This window comes from Leuciscus leuciscus, assembly GCF_965113295.1.
Source record: "Leuciscus leuciscus genome assembly, chromosome: 7".
Classification (NCBI taxonomy): domain Eukaryota; kingdom Metazoa; phylum Chordata; class Actinopteri; order Cypriniformes; family Leuciscidae; genus Leuciscus; species Leuciscus leuciscus.
The window spans coordinates 7,777,394-7,801,077 of NC_138731.1; the positions used below are offsets into that span (position 1 = coordinate 7,777,394).

A 23,684-nucleotide genomic window follows, 5' to 3' on the forward strand; every position below is an offset into this window, starting at 1 on the left:
GCACACTGAACAAAAGAACATCCTTTATTTCAGTAATAAACTAATGATTTATCATCAAATTTAAAAAGTTTCTCACTGTCATATTAACATACAATCTCTTGTGAAATAAGTGCACTTAATTGTACTGTGTAGTGTAATTCAAATGTTAAAAAGTATCTATTTAAAAAAACTGTACTTACAGATGAAATAATATTAATACAATATAAGGAGCACTTAAAGACCCACTGAAGTGCTTTGAAACGCGCAGCATTTTTCAGTGTGTTGACGTCATTTCCACTGAAACAGGGAGACAGGACGGGACATATTGAGCAGCTCCTCCCCTTTTTAAAATTGGCAATAGCGTTTCTTTTACATCACAGCTTGTCCAGAGCCGTCGAGCTGAATATGTTAGCCGTGATCATCCCAGCCCTCCTTCACTCCGGCGCCAACACACCACGGTCAAATCGGCAGCGATTCCCTTACGCGTCAAAGATCGCAGACGGCCCCAGATTATTCAACATTCACTACCCATTAAAACTTCACACTCTTACTTGATCTGGACAAACTGAGCGACATTAGAAAGATTTAAGACTCCAGCTTTGATATTTGACCACTGTTTATGTTAAAACTGGTTTGCAGTGACATTCATTTCTTAATTTATGTCAGGAATGCAAAATAATTCATCTGTAACTTTCGTTATTTTGAATAGAATGTCTTCACTCATATGCAGTCAGTCATGTGTTCTCCGGTTTATCTGTGTTCACGTGCATGCACTAGACAGTTTGACAGATAGGGCTCTTAGTTCAAAAGTGCGTATATTTGGAGGAATATTGATTTATTGTCTCGTGCTTGCAAAATATTTTATACATAAAGAATAACATTTCTATTTATTTTCAACTGAATTATGCCCTGTTCCATATTCCATAATCCATAATCTAATTTGTTAAAAGAATTCACATAAGGTCCCAAGAATAGTTGTTGTTGGTTTTTTTTTTGTTGTTTTTTTTTTAGAAAGACTTCAGATAATAGGTGGATCATGTAAAGTGGGATGAAATAAGTGTAGATGGCCAAGCCATAATGCCAGAATAAAGAGGTGTCAAAGGTTCGTCGATTGACTACAATAAAGCATGAATCATCTTCTTAGAAAATGTTATAAAAATGTTATAAAATGTATATACAATTCATAGTTTTAGAGATATCATCCTCAGATTTGAAATGAAGCATGACCACACCAGTGGCTACACTGTGGTTGTGGTTATAAGTTGTTATACTACATTCACATAATATGTTTATACATTTAATAAATATACTTTTAATTTTTATGTTTGAGCTTTTATATCTCAATATTAATAAGAGTCTGATTAATTTTGAGTCTTGAACTGTAAACTGTCAAGAGTTGGCTTTCTAAATATATGTTGGTTATTACCTGGCAAAAGCCAAGGATAGCTCAGTCGGTAGAGCATCAGACTTTTAATCTGAGGGTCCAGGGTTCAAGTCCCTGTTTGGGTGAAGGTCAGACAGTTTGTTGCAGACGTCCCCTAATCACTTGTTGTCCTCTTTCCAGCATTTGAGGGGGCTGTTCAGCTGCTCACATCCAGAAAAGAATACAGCATCTGACATACTGGCAGGAGTAGTCATGGCCGAGAGGTTAAGGCGATGGACTTGAAATCCATTGGGGTCTCCCCGCGCAGGTTCGAACCCTGCTGACTACGTGGCTCCTTGTCACTTTGTCTGGTTGTGACATCCAGGATCTTTATACAAGCTGCTTTTTGTTTTTTCTAACACGGAAATTGGGCTCTTTTCAAGCCTGAAGTGGGCATCGTTTCAAAAGGCCCAGATCATCTGTGATTTTGGCCATTCTATTCAGGCTGTCGGAGCAATGGCTTTGGCATCCCCTGACAACTTCACGGCCTTCACGTTGTGCAGCTCAAGAGTCGCCGCATTATATTTTATGGAAAATCTTGGAGATTAGTGTTTTGAAATGTTGCATTCGTTCTCTCTTAGAAAAGTCAAACAGAAACCTACTCATAATGTCCCAATTGCTCGTTTGTCTAAACCACCTTAGAGTTAGCAACATGCCATGAAAAAAAAATAACTCCACTCTTTCAATGTCAGTGTTCCTAGCTTTGGAAGGAGCAGCCTATCTCTCTCGTCCCTTTATAAATTGTGGTCTTCATCCTTTAATGCCACAAACTTTAAGCTGACAAAGCAAGGAACACTTTGAGGAGAAAGTGCTGTTATATCCCTAGGGTGGCTGTTCCCCGGCAAAAGCCCGACTAGCTCAAATGGTAGAGCATCAGACTTTAAATCTGAAGGTCCAGGGATCAAGTCCCTGTCCGGCCAAAGGTTTGTTGCAGACCTTCCCTAATCTCTTGCTGTGCTCTTCCCAGCCTTTGAGGGAGGTGGTCTTCCTCTTCAAGATAAGATGTGGCAGGGTTATTTCACAGCATTTGGTGTTGTTTTGCCTGCTGTTACTAGGGACTTTAAGAAACAGCTGCTGATGGAACGGCAACGGCAGGTGGAAGTAAGCGTTAACTGCCGTAGCTAAAGAGCGCAAAAATCACTAAGCAACAGTAAAGAGGACGGCATAGGGGTAATTTAATCATCAGACAAAATACAAAAAAAGGAAGTGATTTCAAAAAGCAAGAGAAGGGTTGCTTTTGGCATTTAATGATATACATGCCCGCAGCATCCCCAGTCCAAATCCGGATCATGGCAGTCTTTTCGTGTAGGTGAAGACGTCGTTGAACTCCTTTTTGCCAACACAATATTTTTGCCGGGTTGATCCTCTGCTCATTTTCACTACAGTGGCTGGAAACATTGTTTTCATTCATAATTACTTGCATGGATTCACATCGCAAATCAATCAGCAATTGAAAAATTCAGATTCAAATTCTAGACATGCCCCTGTGTCTCTTGATGTTCAATGCAGATTAATGCCAGTCTCCAGTAGAGATCCATTTCCTGGAGAGTTTAGGTGTAGGAGTTTTGCCATAATTACAACTTGTAACTTGTGGTAGAACTCCGACTTGTACCACGTGATCGCTGTACCACCTGACCACTGCAGATTAATTTGCCGTTGATAGAGTTGCCATAAAAACAACCAATCATCTCCTAATTACGGTAATTATTATGACGTCCAACCCTAATCAAACACACCTGAACAAGCTAATCAAGGTCTTCAAGATTAGGCTATATTAGAAAGCTACAGGCAAGTGATTTTCATTAGGGTTGGAGTTACCCAGACCCCCAATTGGAGCTTTAAAAACGCATTTTCAAAAAGTGTTTTAAACCCTTTTGATAGCGTTTGTTATGGGACTCAGCTGATATTTTGATGCAGCAACAGGGGTTTTTCTTTGTAGTTTTGTGGTACAATTGCTGTCTGCCCCTCCTGACTCACTAATTCAGTGCATCGTCCAGCAGAGTTGATTTTTAGATTGCAGGTCGAGAGGATGACAGCTCAAGTGTACTGCTCGTTTAGTGCTGTGTTATTGTGTCTGTCTGCTTGTTTGAGCACAATAGACGCTGGAGTCCTAGGTGAGAAGTTCTCTTAGCTTCATTACGCAGCCCGAAGAAGTGCATAAAGTGCCTTACAAAATTTGATTTCAGACACATCTGCTTACAAAAATACAGTGCAGACGTCAAGTGGAAGTTCATCTTTGTATGTTGGTTTAGTTTTAATAAGCAAAGTATAAATATGCAAGCTCTCATAAGTTTATGCATTTTTCATTGTACAAGTAAAACCCATAAAACTAATAGGCATTTTTGTTTACTGTAAAACAAGAACATTCGTGTTATAATATGGCTACAAAATTGTTACCAGACTATCAATCCTGAGTTTAAACTTTTGCCTAAAGTTTTTTTTTTTTGTTTGTTTGTTTTGTTTTAAGAAATGCATAAGCCTACAATATAACATGGGGAGTTAATTATGTGATAACTCTGCATTTTACATATATAGTGGGTTTCTAAATTTGTTTTCTGTTGAGTAGCTTCTTAAAATGCTTAAGGAAAAGAGGGTGGTCATGGGGATGGCATCATTTTTGAAGATGTACACCAGTAAATTTGTATACAACATATTAACCGATGTCCATGCTTTCTATCAGCATTGCACTATTACTCACTCTACTACAGTGGGGTAGGTTGTAACTGCACTCTGTCTTTGAAACCGATTGATGCAGTTTAGTGAAAAATGGTTGATTTCTAAGCTACTTGAATTGAAGCAGATAAATGTGTGAATATTATAAAGTTTGAGACTCATTGCAAAACCCCTGACTTGCAAATGCTGAAGCAAACTATTACAGCACTTCCTGGTCTCCCCTAATGATCCTCTTGAATCCTCTTCTGTAGTGTCTGGTCAGTGTCCGGCGACGCTGACGGTCGTGCCCTCCCGACGAGGATGCACTTCTGATAGAGACTGCGCTGGAGGACACAAATGCTGTAAATTTCCCTGTGGGCCCGCTTGTGTGCCGCCTGTTTTCAGTGAGTTTTAATTATTGATGCATGCTATACGTCTTCCAGAAAAAAACCCTGAAAAAATGTTTTCACTCAGGAATTGCTAGTAAGTTTCACAAATAATTGCAAAGAAACTGCAAGTAACACATTGAACTAAACGTGGATTCTCTGTCATGTGTCTCTATAACAGCAAAGGCAGGGGAGTGTCCAAGCACAAATTTTGATTAAAAATTGAGGAGTAAAACTTGGTATTTGGGTTTTGTTCTGTATCTGAGACTGAATGCCTCTTAACGGACTGACTAAAGTTGACTATCTGTATCCATCCAGGAAAGCCTGCAGCCGGATCTCCAGGAAAGCCTGCAGCCGAACCTCCAAAGCCTCTAGGAAAGCCTCCAGGAAAGCCTCCAGGAAAGCCTGCAGCCGAACCGCCTAAGCCTCCAGTGAAGCCTTCCGCCGAACTGCTGGAGCCTTCTACCGAAGAGCCGGAGCCTTCTAACGAACTACCGGAGCCTTCTGCTGAACTGCCGGAGCCTTCTACCGAACCTCCTGAGCCGGAGCCTTCAGACGAACTGCCAGTGAACCCTGCAGCCAAACCCCCGAAGCCTCCAATGAAGCCTGCAGCCGAACCCCCGAAGCCTCCAGGAAAGCCTGCAGCCGAATCTCCAAAGCCTCCAGGAAAGCCTCCAGGAAAGCCTGCAGCCGAACCGCCTAAGCCTCCAGTGAAGCCTTCCGCCGAACTGCTGGATCCTTCTACTGAAGAGCCGGAGCCTTCTAACGAACTACCGGAGCCTTCAGACGAATTGCCAGTGAACCCTGCAGCCAAACCCCCGAAGCCTCCAATGAAGCCTCCAGCCGAACCTCCAAAGCCTCCAGGAAAGCCTGCAGCCGAACCTCCAAAGCCTCCAGGAAAGCCTGCAGCCGAACCTCCAAAGCCTCCAGGAAAGCCTTCAGCCGAACCTCCAAAGCCTCCAGGAAAGCCTTCAGCCGAACCTCCAAAGCCTCCAGGAAAGCCTTCAGCCGAACCTCCAAAGCCTCCAGGAAAGCCTGCAGCCGAACCCCCAAAGCCTCCAGGAAAGCCTTCAGCCGAACCCCCAAAGCCTCCAGGAAAGCCTTCAGCCGAACCCCCAAAGCCTCCAGGAAAGCCTTCAGCCGAACTACCTGAGCCGGAGCCTTCTACCGAACTACCGGAGCCTTTTACAGAACTGCCAGAGCCTTTTACTGAACCTCTTGAGCCAGAGCCTTCAGACGAACTGCCAGTGGAACCCCCGGAGCCTCCTGTGAAGCCTGCAGCCGAACCCCCGAAGCCTCCAATGAAGCCTGCAGCCAAGCCTCCAATGAAGCCTGCAGCCGAACCCCCAAAGCCTCCAATGAAGCCTGCAGCCGAACCCCCAAAGCCTCCAATGAAGCCTGCAGCCGAACCCCCGAAGCCTCCAATGAAGCCTGCAGCCGAGCCCCCGAAGCCTCCAGTGAAGCCTGCAGCCCAACCGCCCAAGCCTCCAATGAAGCCTGCAGCCCAACCGCCAAAGCCAACTTACCCTTATGGCTAATGTCCTGGCCATAAGTAATGTGGCTATGCATGCAGTTAACTGTGCTGATTTAACCATTGGATGTATGGTGTGTTTTCCCTGTTTATCACCAAATAAATCTCACACTTGTAAGACCACTTCCTCTCTTTTTTTTTAAGTGGGAAAACAAGGAATTTTATTTTTATATTCCAGTGTTAGTTTGGCTGTTCTCTTGCATAATGGCTCATTGGAATCAATGCATGAGATGCCACCCTCCAAAGCCACGCCTTCAAAACGCTTGAACACACAGCAGAGTCTGTAAAGTGTCACGAGACGAAAGACTGCACTAAATTGCCTCATGTCTAAAATGCATAACATTACAGTGATCATGAACGTAAACGACTTACAGTGCTCTAGTTGTACCACCTGACTGATGCAGATTCATTTCGGCGTTGTAGTGCTGACATGGAAACGTCTGAATCCAAATGCAATGATTGGACGAAGAATTCTGTTATTGATTGCTATAGGATGTGAAGTTTCAACCAGTATTGCCTATTGACCAATAGTCTTCTGCATTCTGAAGCATTTTAGTGAAATTGTCTTCTAGTGGTCATTTTAGGAAGTTGCAACTTCAAGCCTATTAACAGATGATCCCTGTAGTTACCTGCGGCCAAATGAGTTCTGATTGCCTGTAATGCCGAGTTCGCACTGCACAATTTTCAAAGTAGTCGGGTCACTGTTCTTTTCACACTGCACGACTATCTGGGGTAACGTTCAGTTGCTGCTGTGTGCACACTGCACGATGCACCGACGACAGGGGCTTTCACACTGCATGACTTGACAAAAGAAAGAATCGCTGACAACTGTCTGGTCTGCAAACTGCGTTTCACAACTAAACCCACGCGAGAAGCGATATGGAAATAACGCAAGATCATGCGTGTGTAAGACTGGAGTTCTCACGCGAGACTTAAATAGTTATTAAAAATGATAGCCTGCAAGAAGATTTGCAATCCAAATTGTCTGTACGCTGATTTGCAGCGAAAAGGAGAAAAAAAATGATTACGCTGGAAGAAATGGTTGGGGAGACGAGGGGTTGTGCAAAGAGAGTTGGGGGTAAATAAATAATTTTACAATGTGCTACTGTTGCTGCTGGTCAAGCAAATGTTTGTGCTTTGTTCCTGTTAAAATACTGATATTCTGGTCTATAACTCTTCCCCGAACATCCCGCAGTCCTGTAGTTTTCAGTCAGAACACATTACCACAGCAGGATTTTGGAATCGCAGACAGGTTCAGATATTTAACATGCCAAATATCTCACGGGCGTCGGCAACTCATCGGCGATTCTCTCAGATCGTGTCGTTGATAATTCACACTGCGTGATTGTCACTCGCGTGAACAAGCACCGATTTGCGAATGAAAATCGTTCAGTGTGAACTCGGCACTGATCCCGTAAAACAGCCCTTCAAATGAGTGACGTTAATTACCCAGAGTTAGCTCATTGCAAACAATGTAAGAGTCTGGAATAGAAGTGGAAAGTGCTTGATTTCTTGAACATCCTCACCTTTCTTGATTTTGACATTTTCTTTGCACACTGAACAAAAGAACATCCTTTATTTCAGTAATAAACTAATGATTTATCATCAAATTTAAAAAGTTTCTCACTGTCATATTAACATACAATCTCTTGTGAAATAAGTGCACTTAATTGTACTGTGTAGTGTAATTCAAATGTTAAAAAGTATCTATTTAAAAAAACTGTACTTACAGATGAAATAATATTAATACAATATAAGGAGCACTTAAAGACCCACTGAAGTGCTTTGAAACGCGCAGCATTTTTCAGTGTGTTGACGTCATTTCCACTGAAACAGGGAGACAGGACGGGACATATTGAGCAGCTCCTCCCCTTTTTAAAATTGGCAATAGCGTTTCTTTTACATCACAGCTTGTCCAGAGCCGTCGAGCTGAATATGTTAGCCGTGATCATCCCAGCCCTCCTTCACTCCGGCGCCAACACACCACGGTCAAATCGGCAGCGATTCCCTTACGCGTCAAAGATCGCAGACGGCCCCAGATTATTCAACATTCACTACCCATTAAAACTTCACACTCTTACTTGATCTGGACAAACTGAGCGACATTAGAAAGATTTAAGACTCCAGCTTTGATATTTGACCACTGTTTATGTTAAAACTGGTTTGCAGTGACATTCATTTCTTAATTTATGTCAGGAATGCAAAATAATTCATCTGTAACTTTCGTTATTTTGAATAGAATGTCTTCACTCATATGCAGTCAGTCATGTGTTCTCCGGTTTATCTGTGTTCACGTGCATGCACTAGACAGTTTGACAGATAGGGCTCTTAGTTCAAAAGTGCGTATATTTGGAGGAATATTGATTTATTGTCTCGTGCTTGCAAAATATTTTATACATAAAGAATAACATTTCTATTTATTTTCAACTGAATTATGCCCTGTTCCATATTCCATAATCCATAATCTAATTTGTTAAAAGAATTCACATAAGGTCCCAAGAATAGTTGTTGTTGGTTTTTTTTTTGTTGTTTTTTTTTTAGAAAGACTTCAGATAATAGGTGGATCATGTAAAGTGGGATGAAATAAGTGTAGATGGCCAAGCCATAATGCCAGAATAAAGAGGTGTCAAAGGTTCGTCGATTGACTACAATAAAGCATGAATCATCTTCTTAGAAAATGTTATAAAAATGTTATAAAATGTATATACAATTCATAGTTTTAGAGATATCATCCTCAGATTTGAAATGAAGCATGACCACACCAGTGGCTACACTGTGGTTGTGGTTATAAGTTGTTATACTACATTCACATAATATGTTTATACATTTAATAAATATACTTTTAATTTTTATGTTTGAGCTTTTATATCTCAATATTAATAAGAGTCTGATTAATTTTGAGTCTTGAACTGTAAACTGTCAAGAGTTGGCTTTCTAAATATATGTTGGTTATTACCTGGCAAAAGCCAAGGATAGCTCAGTCGGTAGAGCATCAGACTTTTAATCTGAGGGTCCAGGGTTCAAGTCCCTGTTTGGGTGAAGGTCAGACAGTTTGTTGCAGACGTCCCCTAATCACTTGTTGTCCTCTTTCCAGCATTTGAGGGGGCTGTTCAGCTGCTCACATCCAGAAAAGAATACAGCATCTGACATACTGGCAGGAGTAGTCATGGCCGAGAGGTTAAGGCGATGGACTTGAAATCCATTGGGGTCTCCCCGCGCAGGTTCGAACCCTGCTGACTACGTGGCTCCTTGTCACTTTGTCTGGTTGTGACATCCAGGATCTTTATACAAGCTGCTTTTTGTTTTTTCTAACACGGAAATTGGGCTCTTTTCAAGCCTGAAGTGGGCATCGTTTCAAAAGGCCCAGATCATCTGTGATTTTGGCCATTCTATTCAGGCTGTCGGAGCAATGGCTTTGGCATCCCCTGACAACTTCACGGCCTTCACGTTGTGCAGCTCAAGAGTCGCCGCATTATATTTTATGGAAAATCTTGGAGATTAGTGTTTTGAAATGTTGCATTCGTTCTCTCTTAGAAAAGTCAAACAGAAACCTACTCATAATGTCCCAATTGCTCGTTTGTCTAAACCACCTTAGAGTTAGCAACATGCCATGAAAAAAAAATAACTCCACTCTTTCAATGTCAGTGTTCCTAGCTTTGGAAGGAGCAGCCTATCTCTCTCGTCCCTTTATAAATTGTGGTCTTCATCCTTTAATGCCACAAACTTTAAGCTGACAAAGCAAGGAACACTTTGAGGAGAAAGTGCTGTTATATCCCTAGGGTGGCTGTTCCCCGGCAAAAGCCCGACTAGCTCAAATGGTAGAGCATCAGACTTTAAATCTGAAGGTCCAGGGATCAAGTCCCTGTCCGGCCAAAGGTTTGTTGCAGACCTTCCCTAATCTCTTGCTGTGCTCTTCCCAGCCTTTGAGGGAGGTGGTCTTCCTCTTCAAGATAAGATGTGGCAGGGTTATTTCACAGCATTTGGTGTTGTTTTGCCTGCTGTTACTAGGGACTTTAAGAAACAGCTGCTGATGGAACGGCAACGGCAGGTGGAAGTAAGCGTTAACTGCCGTAGCTAAAGAGCGCAAAAATCACTAAGCAACAGTAAAGAGGACGGCATAGGGGTAATTTAATCATCAGACAAAATACAAAAAAAGGAAGTGATTTCAAAAAGCAAGAGAAGGGTTGCTTTTGGCATTTAATGATATACATGCCCGCAGCATCCCCAGTCCAAATCCGGATCATGGCAGTCTTTTCGTGTAGGTGAAGACGTCGTTGAACTCCTTTTTGCCAACACAATATTTTTGCCGGGTTGATCCTCTGCTCATTTTCACTACAGTGGCTGGAAACATTGTTTTCATTCATAATTACTTGCATGGATTCACATCGCAAATCAATCAGCAATTGAAAAATTCAGATTCAAATTCTAGACATGCCCCTGTGTCTCTTGATGTTCAATGCAGATTAATGCCAGTCTCCAGTAGAGATCCATTTCCTGGAGAGTTTAGGTGTAGGAGTTTTGCCATAATTACAACTTGTAACTTGTGGTAGAACTCCGACTTGTACCACGTGATCGCTGTACCACCTGACCACTGCAGATTAATTTGCCGTTGATAGAGTTGCCATAAAAACAACCAATCATCTCCTAATTACGGTAATTATTATGACGTCCAACCCTAATCAAACACACCTGAACAAGCTAATCAAGGTCTTCAAGATTAGGCTATATTAGAAAGCTACAGGCAAGTGATTTTCATTAGGGTTGGAGTTACCCAGACCCCCAATTGGATCTTTAAAAACGCATTTTCAAAAAGTGTTTTAAACCCTTTTGATAGCGTTTGTTATGGGACTCAGCTGATATTTTGATGCAGCAACAGGGGTTTTTCTTTGTAGTTTTGTGGTACAATTGCTGTCTGCCCCTCCTGACTCACTAATTCAGTGCATCGTCCAGCAGAGTTGATTTTTAGATTGCAGGTCGAGAGGATGACAGCTCAAGTGTACTGCTCGTTTAGTGCTGTGTTATTGTGTCTGTCTGCTTGTTTGAGCACAATAGACGCTGGAGTCCTAGGTGAGAAGTTCTCTTAGCTTCATTACGCAGCCCGAAGAAGTGCATAAAGTGCCTTACAAAATTTGATTTCAGACACATCTGCTTACAAAAATACAGTGCAGACGTCAAGTGGAAGTTCATCTTTGTATGTTGGTTTAGTTTTAATAAGCAAAGTATAAATATGCAAGCTCTCATAAGTTTATGCATTTTTCATTGTACAAGTAAAACCCATAAAACTAATAGGCATTTTTGTTTACTGTAAAACAAGAACATTCGTGTTATAATATGGCTACAAAATTGTTACCAGACTATCAATCCTGAGTTTAAACTTTTGCCTAAAGTTTTTTTTTTTTGTTTGTTTGTTTTGTTTTAAGAAATGCATAAGCCTACAATATAACATGGGGAGTTAATTATGTGATAACTCTGCATTTTACATATATAGTGGGTTTCTAAATTTGTTTTCTGTTGAGTAGCTTCTTAAAATGCTTAAGGAAAAGAGGGTGGTCATGGGGATGGCATCATTTTTGAAGATGTACACCAGTACATTTGTATACAACATATTAACCGATGTCCATGCTTTCTATCAGCATTGCACTATTACTCACTCTACTACAGTGGGGTAGGTTGTAACTGCACTCTGTCTTTGAAACCGATTGATGCAGTTTAGTGAAAAATGGTTGATTTCTAAGCTACTTGAATTGAAGCAGATAAATGTGTGAATATTATAAAGTTTGAGACTCATTGCAAAACCCCTGACTTGCAAATGCTGAAGCAAACTATTACAGCACTTCCTGGTCTCCCCTAATGATCCTCTTGAATCCTCTTCTGTAGTGTCTGGTCAGTGTCCGGCGACGCTGACGGTCGTGCCCTCCCGACGAGGATGCACTTCTGATAGAGACTGCGCTGGAGGACACAAATGCTGTAAATTTCCCTGTGGGCCCGCTTGTGTGCCGCCTGTTTTCAGTGAGTTTTAATTATTGATGCATGCTATACGTCTTCCAGAAAAAAACCCTGAAAAAATGTTTTCACTCAGGAATTGCTAGTAAGTTTCACAAATAATTGCAAAGAAACTGCAAGTAACACATTGAACTAAACGTGGATTCTCTGTCATGTGTCTCTATAACAGCAAAGGCAGGGGAGTGTCCAAGCACAAATTTTGATTAAAAATTGAGGAGTAAAACTTGGTATTTGGGTTTTGTTCTGTATCTGAGACTGAATGCCTCTTAACGGACTGACTAAAGTTGACTATCTGTATCCATCCAGGAAAGCCTGCAGCCGGATCTCCAGGAAAGCCTGCAGCCGAACCTCCAAAGCCTCTAGGAAAGCCTCCAGGAAAGCCTCCAGGAAAGCCTGCAGCCGAACCGCCTAAGCCTCCAGTGAAGCCTTCCGCCGAACTGCTGGAGCCTTCTACCGAAGAGCCGGAGCCTTCTAACGAACTACCGGAGCCTTCTGCTGAACTGCCGGAGCCTTCTACCGAACCTCCTGAGCCGGAGCCTTCAGACGAACTGCCAGTGAACCCTGCAGCCAAACCCCCGAAGCCTCCAATGAAGCCTGCAGCCGAACCCCCGAAGCCTCCAGGAAAGCCTGCAGCCGAATCTCCAAAGCCTCCAGGAAAGCCTCCAGGAAAGCCTGCAGCCGAACCGCCTAAGCCTCCAGTGAAGCCTTCCGCCGAACTGCTGGATCCTTCTACTGAAGAGCCGGAGCCTTCTAACGAACTACCGGAGCCTTCAGACGAATTGCCAGTGAACCCTGCAGCCAAACCCCCGAAGCCTCCAATGAAGCCTCCAGCCGAACCTCCAAAGCCTCCAGGAAAGCCTGCAGCCGAACCTCCAAAGCCTCCAGGAAAGCCTGCAGCCGAACCTCCAAAGCCTCCAGGAAAGCCTTCAGCCGAACCTCCAAAGCCTCCAGGAAAGCCTTCAGCCGAACCTCCAAAGCCTCCAGGAAAGCCTTCAGCCGAACCTCCAAAGCCTCCAGGAAAGCCTGCAGCCGAACCCCCAAAGCCTCCAGGAAAGCCTTCAGCCGAACCCCCAAAGCCTCCAGGAAAGCCTTCAGCCGAACCCCCAAAGCCTCCAGGAAAGCCTTCAGCCGAACTACCTGAGCCGGAGCCTTCTACCGAACTACCGGAGCCTTTTACAGAACTGCCAGAGCCTTTTACTGAACCTCTTGAGCCAGAGCCTTCAGACGAACTGCCAGTGGAACCCCCGGAGCCTCCTGTGAAGCCTGCAGCCGAACCCCCGAAGCCTCCAATGAAGCCTGCAGCCGAACCCCCGAAGCCTCCAATGAAGCCTGCAGCCGAACCCCCAAAGCCTCCAATGAAGCCTGCAGCCGAACCCCCAAAGCCTCCAATGAAGCCTGCAGCCGAACCCCCGAAGCCTCCAATGAAGCCTGCAGCCGAGCCCCCGAAGCCTCCAGTGAAGCCTGCAGCCCAACCGCCCAAGCCTCCAATGAAGCCTGCAGCCCAACCGCCAAAGCCAACTTACCCTTATGGCTAATGTCCTGGCCATAAGTAATGTGGCTATGCATGCAGTTAACTGTGCTGATTTAACCATTGGATGTATGGTGTGTTTTCCCTGTTTATCACCAAATAAATCTCACACTTGTAAGACCACTTCCTCTCTTTTTTTTTAAGTGGGAAAACAAGGAATTTTATTTTTATATTCCAGTGTTAGTTTGGCTGTTCTCTTGCATAATGGCTCATTGGAATCAATGCATGAGATGCCACCCTCCAAAGCCACGCCTTCAAAACGCTTGAACACACAGCAGAGTCTGTAAAGTGTCACGAGACGAAAGACTGCACTAAATTGCCTCATGTCTAAAATGCATAACATTACAGTGATCATGAACGTAAACGACTTACAGTGCTCTAGTTGTACCTCCTGACTGATGCAGATTCATTTCGGCGTTGTAGTGCTGACATGGAAACGTCTGAATCCAAATGCAATGATTTGACGAAGAATTCTGTTATTGATTGCTATAGGATGTGAAGTTTCAACCAGTATTGCCTATTGACCAATAGTCTTCTGCATTCTGAAGCATTTTAGTGAAATTGTCTTCTAGTGGTCATTTTAGGAAGTTGCAACTTCAAGCCTATTAACAGATGATCCCTGTAGTTACCTGCGGCCAAATGAGTTCTGATTGCCTGTAATGCCGAGTTCGCACTGCACAATTTTCAAAGTAGTCGGGTCACTGTTCTTTTCACACTGCACGACTATCTGGGGTAACGTTCAGTTGCTGCTGTGTGCACACTGCACGATGCACCGACGACAGGGGCTTTCACACTGCATGACTTGACAAAAGAAAGAATCGCTGACAACTGTCTGGTCTGCAAACTGCGTTTCACAACTAAACCCACGCGAGAAGCGATATGGAAATAACGCAAGATCATGCGTGTGTAAGACTGGAGTTCTCACGCGAGACTTAAATAGTTATTAAAAATGATAGCCTGCAAGAAGATTTGCAATCCAAATTGTCTGTACGCTGATTTGCAGCGAAAAGGAGAAAAAAAATGATTACGCTGGAAGAAATGGTTGGGGAGACGAGGGGTTGTGCAAAGAGAGTTGGGGGTAAATAAATAATTTTACAATGTGCTACTGTTGCTGCTGGTCAAGCAAATGTTTGTGCTTTGTTCCTGTTAAAATACTGATATTCTGGTCTATAACTCTTCCCCGAACATCCCGCAGTCCTGTAGTTTTCAGTCAGAACACATTACCACAGCAGGATTTTGGAATCGCAGACAGGTTCAGATATTTAACATGCCAAATATCTCACGGGCGTCGGCAACTCATCGGCGATTCTCTCAGATCGTGTCGTTGATAATTCACACTGCGTGATTGTCACTCGCGTGAACAAGCACCGATTTGCGAATGAAAATCGTTCAGTGTGAACTCGGCACTGATCCCGTAAAACAGCCCTTCAAATGAGTGACGTTAATTACCCAGAGTTAGCTCATTGCAAACAATGTAAGAGTCTGGAATAGAAGTGGAAAGTGCTTGATTTCTTGAACATCCTCACCTTTCTTGATTTTGACATTTTCTTTGCACACTGAACAAAAGAACATCCTTTATTTCAGTAATAAACTAATGATTTATCATCAAATTTAAAAAGTTTCTCACTGTCATATTAACATACAATCTCTTGTGAAATAAGTGCACTTAATTGTACTGTGTAGTGTAATTCAAATGTTAAAAAGTATCTATTTAAAAAAACTGTACTTACAGATGAAATAATATTAATACAATATAAGGAGCACTTAAAGACCCACTGAAGTGCTTTGAAACGCGCAGCATTTTTCAGTGTGTTGACGTCATTTCCACTGAAACAGGGAGACAGGACGGGACATATTGAGCAGCTCCTCCCCTTTTTAAAATTGGCAATAGCGTTTCTTTTACATCACAGCTTGTCCAGAGCCGTCGAGCTGAATATGTTAGCCGTGATCATCCCAGCCCTCCTTCACTCCGGCGCCAACACACCATGGTCAAATCGGCAGCGATTCCCTTACGCGTCAAAGATCGCAGACGGCCCCAGATTATTCAACATTCACTACCCATTAAAACTTCACACTCTTACTTGATCTGGACAAACTGAGCGACATTAGAAAGATTTAAGACTCCAGCTTTGATATTTGACCACTGTTTATGTTAAAACTGGTTTGCAGTGACATTCATTTCTTAATTTATGTCAGGAATGCAAAATAATTCATCTGTAACTTTCGTTATTTTGAATAGAATGTCTTCACTCATATGCAGTCAGTCATGTGTTCTCCGGTTTATCTGTGTTCACGTGCATGCACTAGACAGTTTGACAGATAGGGCTCTTAGTTCAAAAGTGCGTATATTTGGAGGAATATTGATTTATTGTCTCGTGCTTGCAAAATATTTTATACATAAAGAATAACATTTCTATTTATTTTCAACTGAATTATGCCCTGTTCCATATTCCATAATCCATAATCTAATTTGTTAAAAGAATTCACATAAGGTCCCAAGAATAGTTGTTGTTGGTTTTTTTTTTGTTGGTTTTTTTTTAGAAAGACTTCAGATAATAGGTGGATCATGTAAAGTGGGATGAAATAAGTGTAGATGGCCAAGCCATAATGCCAGAATAAAGAGGTGTCAAAGGTTCGTCGATTGACTACAATAAAGCATGAATCATCTTCTTAGAAAATGTTATAAAAATGTTATAAAATGTATATACAATTCATAGTTTTAGTATAAAAGAGGTGTCGGGAAGGAGACCCAAACTTGTGACCTCTGAGAAGGACTGTACTTAGGGTTGATACAAAATCCTCAATCTCCCCAGGTTGTCCGATCAGAACAATAATGAGGACGAATTTTACACTCTCATGCCACTCTTTAATGAAACAGTTTGACATAGACGATGTGAGTTCTGTTCATGGTTTCTAAAATAAAACAGAAATAAAATAGACTCATGAATAATAAGTATGCATACACAATTGTAACAATAAATGCAATTGAGGTATGAAAAGGAAGATGTCTAAATCACTACAATGAATATAATATAACAATAAACAATATATCTCAAAAGTGCAAAATACTATACAACTGGTACATATAATACTGTCTTAAATTGCACAGACATAAATTATTAAACTGCCTGGTTGGCTGGAAACCACCAAAACTCAGCGCTATAACATTTGGCTAAGAAGGGGTTAAATCGCCGCCACATCCGAAAACATGCAGAGAGCGCATGCTGGTGTCACGTGATCAGAGTTAAAGCCTATGATGCGCACAGCCAAAAACACGGTGAAATCACTCTAAACACCATCAAAGATATGGGAAAGTATGAAACTATCATATAGCCTAAATCTGGTTTGGTTATTTAGCTCCAGGAAAGCACACATCAATAGGCAGAGTAAAGTGTAAGGAATCGTAAACATACGACATTAATCTAAGCAAGGAACAGACAACAATATTTACATAGACTCACATTCTCATGGACGCATGAAGCAGAACTGAAGAATAAAGATATTTCCCCCTAGATACTGTATATCGGATCGGGAATGGAGCGAGTGTCTCCGATGAAAGTTACATGCATACTGACAACAGTTCGGGGTTGCGCTAGTGGAGACTGTCTGATTGGTGGAGAAAAAAAAGGGGGATTGCTGATTGGCCTAACTGTTGCTGGGCACATGTAAAATAGAAAGTGACACTACAGTAAACCAGATAATAACTTATAATAACACAAACACAAGATAAAGTCAGAACCTTATTAACAGCCGCCCCCAACTTTGGGCAGCAAAGTTGAACACGAGTCAGTCAGGAATGTCTCGAGGAAGTGCAGGCAGCTTGATGAGCTTGGCGACAGGTCTGGTGTAGGATTTGTCTTTGATCTGAATCTGAGCAATACGAATCCTGCCATCAGCTCCAGGGAAAACGTCTGTGACTTTGCCAACAAGCCACAAGGCACGCGGAAGCTGCTGGTCAACAACAAGAACAATGTCATCAATACGGATGTCCTCTTGGTCTTGTTGCCATTTGGAGCGGCTCTGGAGAGATGGTAAGTAGTTCCTGATAAAATGGATCCAAAACTGATCCGCTAAGACCTGGCAGTGTCGCCATCTGCGGCGACTGAGGAGCTCTGTACCTGAATAAACAACCTGCGGAGTAGATGGGTCCAGCCGCCCCATCAGCAGCACATTTGGAGTGATTGGATCTGGGTCTGCCACATCAGAAGAAGTGTAACCAAGCGGTTTGGAGTTGACAATGCTCTCCACTTCAGTAAGGATGGTTCTGAGGACCTCCTCGGTGACCGTTTGTGATCCCAGTATTGCATGCAGCGCTGACTTGATGGTGCGGATTTCTCGCTCCCAGGAACCCCCAAAATGAGGGGCACTAGGTGGGTTGAAGCGGAAATGGATTTGCTGGCTAGCGAGTTGTGACTGCAGAGCGGGGGCAAGGGAGTTGAAGGCCTCTTGAAGTTCTGAGCTGCCACCTTTAAAGTTTGTACCTTGATCGGACAGCAATTCGTGAGGTTTTCCCCGTCTAGAGATGAAACGGCGTAGACTCATGAGGAACGAGTCAGTGTCCATACTGGCCAGCAGATCTAGGTACACTGCATGTGTGGTGAGGCATTTGAATATTATGCCCCATCGCTTCTCATTGCGCCTCCCTATTTTAATGAGGAAAGGACCAAAACAGTCCATGCCAGTTGAGTAGAAAGCTGGATGGTGTAACCTTAGACTGGAAGGCGGGAGGTCGGCCATTTTGGGAATAATGGGTTGGCTGCGCCACTTGCGGCACTCTGGACAGTGGTGTTGCTGCTTGCGGACAGCCTCTCTACCTCGCAAGATCCAGAACCTTCTGCGTAGCTCAGCGAAGACTCTTTCAGGGCCTGGATGTGCAAGCTTGCTGTCGTAATCAGCAATGATCAACTTAGTGATGGGATGATGAGGGTCTAAGACAAAGGGATGCAAAGTGCCTGAGCTGAGGGATTCACAGTGTCTTAGTCGGCCCCCGACACGGATTAACTGAGTCTCTGGGTCGTATTCTGGGGCCAAAGTGATAAGCCTACTGCTGGATGGAATGGGCTTTTGGGAGGAGATGAGAGCAAACTCCTCTGGAAAACAGTCACTTTGCACTTGTCTGAAGAGAGAGAGTTCAGCTTGTCTGAAAGACTCAGCTGTGGCCGCCCCGTGACATGCTCGAACTGTGGCTTCCAGTAGCTCTTGGAAGCTGTTAAAATGGCTAGTGTCAGGTAAAGGTGGATGAGGGGAAGTAGAGATGACGCCACAAAACTTGGCTTTGCGCAGCTCTGCTGAATCATCAGGGCATGTAATGTCTGGACAGGAAGACCAGGTTGACTCATTTTCATGAAGGAAGGCAGGTCCAGATCTCCAGCGGCTATGACTCTGGATCTGTGAGAGGGTCAGTCCGCGAGTTATATCGTCAGCAGGATTCTCACTGGAGTGGACATAGTGCCATGAGCTGCTCTCAGTTAATTCCTGGATATCCGCAACTCTGGCACCGACGAACACCTTATAGCGGCAGGAAGGAGACAGCAACCAAGCCAACACGGTGGTGGAGTCGGTCCAGTAGGTGACGGAGGAGATGGAGACTGTGAGCTCTCGTTTCAGGACTGCACCAAGCTGGGCTCCGAGGTGGGCAGCGCAGAGTTCCAGCCTCGGGATGGACTGCTGGCGGACTGGAGCAACACGGGAACGGGCCGCTAGGAACGCTACCTGGACATCATCATCGGCGCTGACAGTACGCAGGTAGGCGACCGATCCATAGGCCCTCTCTGAAGCATCTGAGAAAATGTGGATGCTCTGGGAGGCCGCTGGGAGGTCGGTGTCTGAGTGGACATAACAACGATTAACAGTTACGTTAGGAAGTAATGGAAGTTCACTCACCCACGCCTGCCACAGCTGGAGCAGATCCTCGGGAAGATGAGGATCGTCCCAGTCCCGTTTCTTTCCCCAGAGGCTCTGCACCAGGATTTTGGCCCGAGTAGTGTAGGGAATGAGCAGCCCTAGAGGGTCATATTGTTGAGCTAGGACTCGGTAAATGTTGCGCATTGTGGGCTCAGGTTGCTTTGTGTGGCGAAGGCGATAGGTGAGAGTATCTGTTCTGCAGTGCCAGTGCAGCCCGAGAGTCCGTTCTGGGGGATCTGCACCCTCCATTGATAGCCACAGATCTCTGCTCTCGGATTTGAGTTCAGGTGGCAGATGACTGATGATGTCTGGAACGTTGGTGGCCCATTGACGGAGCTCAAAGCCACCTGATTGGAGCAGAGTCTGAAGTTTGCGGATGAGCTGCTTTGCTTCTGAGATGGATGGGAAGCTTTGAAGAAGATTGTCTACATAAAAACAGTTCTCCATTGAAAGACGAGTATCTTCATCAAGGTTGCTGTGATCAATGATGTGCTTTTGGAGGGCAAAGGTCGCGCAGCAGGGACTGCAGGTGGTGCCGAAAGGGAGCACTTGCCACTGGTAGATGTCAGGCTTGTTGCTGCGGTTCATGTCCCTCCAGAGGAAGCGGAGGAAGGGCTGATCCTCAGACAGGAGGCGGACCTGATGAAACATCCCCTTAATGTCGCTGCTCACCGCAGTGGGATATTGCCTGAAACGGAGCAGGACACCGAGGAGACTGGAACCTAGGGTTGGCCCTGGAAGTAGATGTTCATTCAGGCTGGTGTTTTGGAAGGTGAATGAGCAGTTGAATACGATGCGGTCTTTGCCATTGTGATGGACCATGTGATGTGGGATATACCATGATTGCCTGCTCTGGTCCTCAGGTGATGTGAGCTTCTTGATGTAACCCGAATCCACCAGTTTATTGATTTCTTGGCTGTATGATGCAGCCTTGACTGGGTCTTTGGCGAGACGACTCTCTGTGCCTCGTAGGTGACTCAGGACAGCTTCCTTTGGGGCACTGAGAGGAGGAAGACCTTCCTTCCAGAGCAGTGGGGTGGCATATCTCTGCACGTTGTCAATGTTAACTCTGACTGTCTTCTCCTCCAGCAGTTTGATGGCCGCCTTATCCTGTTTTGACCTGGTGATGTGCTTTTCGCTACGATAGGGAAGAATGTCCATCTCCCATAATCTGGACACGTGACTGAGAAGGTCAGTAGAGGAAGTGGGAGTGTTAATAAGGAGACACTGGGGGGTGGAGGTCTGGTGCAGCAGGACTTTGGCAGGACCTTGCAGAGTCCAACCGAGACGAGTTTTCAAAGCTGCGGGGCCCCCTGGTGGACCTAGGTGCACAGGCTCAACTGGAGAGAGAAGATGGGGGTAGTCTGAACCAATGAGGAGAAGTGGCTGCGCTTGGCTGATTGAATGTAGCGGGAGGCCTCTGAGATGACGATATGTTTTCTGTAGGGCCTCGACAGGATGAGAATGCTGGGAAAGGCCAAGCTCTGCCGCAGTGAAGGCTTTGTGGATGCGAAATTGTTTCCGAGGATGGGCAGATGAGGATATGGAGAATGACACTGACTTTCCTGAAACAGTCTTCACCTCTTGACGGATAGTTCTGAGCGCCAGGTCCTCACTCTGTCCCTTGAGGTGTAGCTTTTGAGCGGCACTGTGAAGCAAGATGGTGCGTTCAGAGCCATCGTCGAGGATGGCATAAGTCTCTAGTCTATGTTTGCCATTGTGGAGAAGAACTTTGACCATCTTCAGCAATACACAGCTACTCCTAAGGTCTGGATCGAGGTAGTAGGTAGCTGGTTGTCCAGTCGCTGCGGTTGGATGGGCTGATTTGGTCGCGGGAGTGTTGACCTCATGCAGTATATCAAGGTGTGTCTGATTACACTGCTGGCACTTAGCCTTGAGATAGCATTGAGCAGCAAGGTGATTTCTGCCACATCTCCAGCAGCGCTTGCCAGTTTTGATCCATGACGCTCTCTGATCAGTGGAAAACTTCTTAAACTCTGGACACTGATTGAAGTAATGTTGAATGTCATCACAAAAGGGGCAATACTTCTTAGGTTTCTCAAGTTTAGTGCTGACGTGAGATCGAACTTGTGACGAAGACTCAGGTGACTTAGGAGAAGGATCAGAGCCGAGCAAAACTGTGGTAGGGCGTGCACTGGACTTCTGCAACTTGGGCTTGAAGCCCTTCTGGTGTTCGTCTCGTGGAGACCGTGAATGGTAAGGTTGATAGTCCTCATCCTGAACACGGACCTCGTATTCAAGCCAATTAGAGAAGTGCACCAAGGTAGGTATCGGAGTGCGGATGGGGTCTATGTAACGCTTGAATTGTGCTCTGAGTTCATGCGGCAACTTGGACAGAAGTCGTGAAGTGTGTGACCCGCAATCCAGCTCAGTCTTGCCCTCCTTGCCTAGTTGATCTAACATACCGACCAGAGCTCTGACTTTGAGGCCGAAGAGGCGAAAACTTCGACTATCCCCACTTCTGATTGGAGGCTCGGCCAGGACTTCATTGATGCGCTGCAGGGCTAGTTTGTGAGGTTGCCCATACATTTCAGTCAGTGAGGCCATTGTCTTTGAGTAGGGAGTTGGACTATTACTGTAGGAGTCTGCAATGAGGAGCGCGTCTTCGAACTTGAGGTGATCAACTAGTATTTGGTATTTGAACCGCTCAGTTGCATCTCTGGGCAAGAGGTTGTCAAGCGCTATCTTGAGGCGGGCATATTGGCGTGGATCATCATGTGTGAAACATGGAATGTCCGGCTTTGGCCCTCTGTATGTCGTCTCCACAGAGTATGTATTGTGTGGGAGAGTATACGGCTCTACATACACTGGAGTGGACTGAATCCCTGCCTCATATGAAGGTAAATATGACACCGGAGGCGGCGGAGGAAGTAGCGGCACGTCAGCTGGAGGTGGAGGAGGTAGAGGCTCGCTCCAGGGAGGAATTGGTACAGCGTCAGGCCAAGGCGGAAGATCATCTACTACTGCTTGAAGATTGCGATTAGGAGTGGATGTTCTCTCAGGATGCAGCCTTGATGTTCTCTCAGGAAGATGATAAGGCATATATGAGGTGGCGCTGTCCTCAAACTGAACAGAATGCCTTGGATCGAGGTATTGAGGCTGAGGCGCTGTTCTCAGGGAGAGAGAATTGAAGAGGCTTTGCATCTCTCGCCTGAGCTGGTTGTTCTCCTCTTTCATCTCCTGCAAAGCTGACATGACTGCTTCGGAGCTGAGGTTCTGAGGCGCAGGTCCAGCTGGATCTGGAGTGATGACTGGAGCAGGAGATTGAAAAGCTGCTCCCTCGTTGGAGTGGCCATGGAGTGTGAGAGAAGAAGGACGACGTGGCGGGATATTCACCAGGAAGTCATCGAGGTAGCGAGGCCGACGGATATCACGGCGCGGACGAGTGTGATCCATTGTAGAGCTGAGGAAACTGAAGATCCGGCTCGAAGGACCATATAAAAGAGGTGTCGGGAAGGAGACCCAAACTTGTGACCTCTGAGAAGGACTGTACTTAGGGTTGATACAAAATCCTCAATCTCCCCAGGTTGTCCGATCAGAACAATAATGAGGACGAATTTTACACTCTCATGCCACTCTTTAATGAAACAGTTTGACATAGACGATGTGAGTTCTGTTCATGGTTTCTAAAATAAAACAGAAATAAAATAGACTCATGAATAATAAGTATGCATACACAATTGTAACAATAAATGCAATTGAGGTATGAAAAGGAAGATGTCTAAATCACTACAATGAATATAATATAACAATAAACAATATATCTCAAAAGTGCAAAATACTATACAACTGGTACATATAATACTGTCTTAAATTGCACAGACATAAATTATTAAACTGCCTGGTTGGCTGGAAACCACCAAAACTCAGCGCTATAACATTTGGCTAAGAAGGGGTTAAATCGCCGCCACATCCGAAAACATGCAGAGAGCGCATGCTGGTGTCACGTGATCAGAGTTAAAGCCTATGATGCGCACAGCCAAAAACACGGTGAAATCACTCTAAACACCATCAAAGATATGGGAAAGTATGAAACTATCATATAGCCTAAATCTGGTTTGGTTATTTAGCTCCAGGAAAGCACACATCAATAGGCAGAGTAAAGTGTAAGGAATCGTAAACATACGACATTAATCTAAGCAAGGAACAGACAACAATATTTACATAGACTCACATTTATGCCCTGTTCCATATTCCATAATCCATAATCTAATTTGTTAAAAGAATTCACATAAGGTCCCAAGAATAGTTGTTGTT

General features: G+C 44.3%; 2 protein-coding genes across 4 annotated transcripts in view; both read right to left on the reverse strand.

The window, feature by feature from the left end:
* Nucleotides 1-23,684, reverse strand: part of LOC309503475 (uncharacterized protein) — a gene marked incomplete at its 5' end in the record, with an annotated part of 333,921 nt that overhangs the window by 262,322 nt on the left and 47,915 nt on the right. The gene's annotated exons all lie outside the window — the stretch shown is intronic.
* LOC309502888 (uncharacterized protein) lies at nt 16,248-23,573 on the reverse strand. Its single transcript, XM_082175476.1, has 2 exons — nt 16,964-23,573; nt 16,248-16,415 (listed from the first exon to the last, which is right to left on the reverse strand). Exon 1 carries the CDS (start codon nt 22,821-22,823, stop codon nt 17,289-17,291), a length of 5,535 nt encoding a protein of 1,844 aa, XP_082031602.1. The 5' UTR covers nt 22,824-23,573; the 3' UTR covers nt 16,248-16,415; nt 16,964-17,288.

Excerpts from the sequence above, each read along its gene's own strand:
- LOC309502888 (XM_082175476.1), bottom strand. The coding sequence starts at position 22,823 with ATGGATCACACTCGTCCGCGCCGTGATATCCGTCGGCCTCGCTACCTC.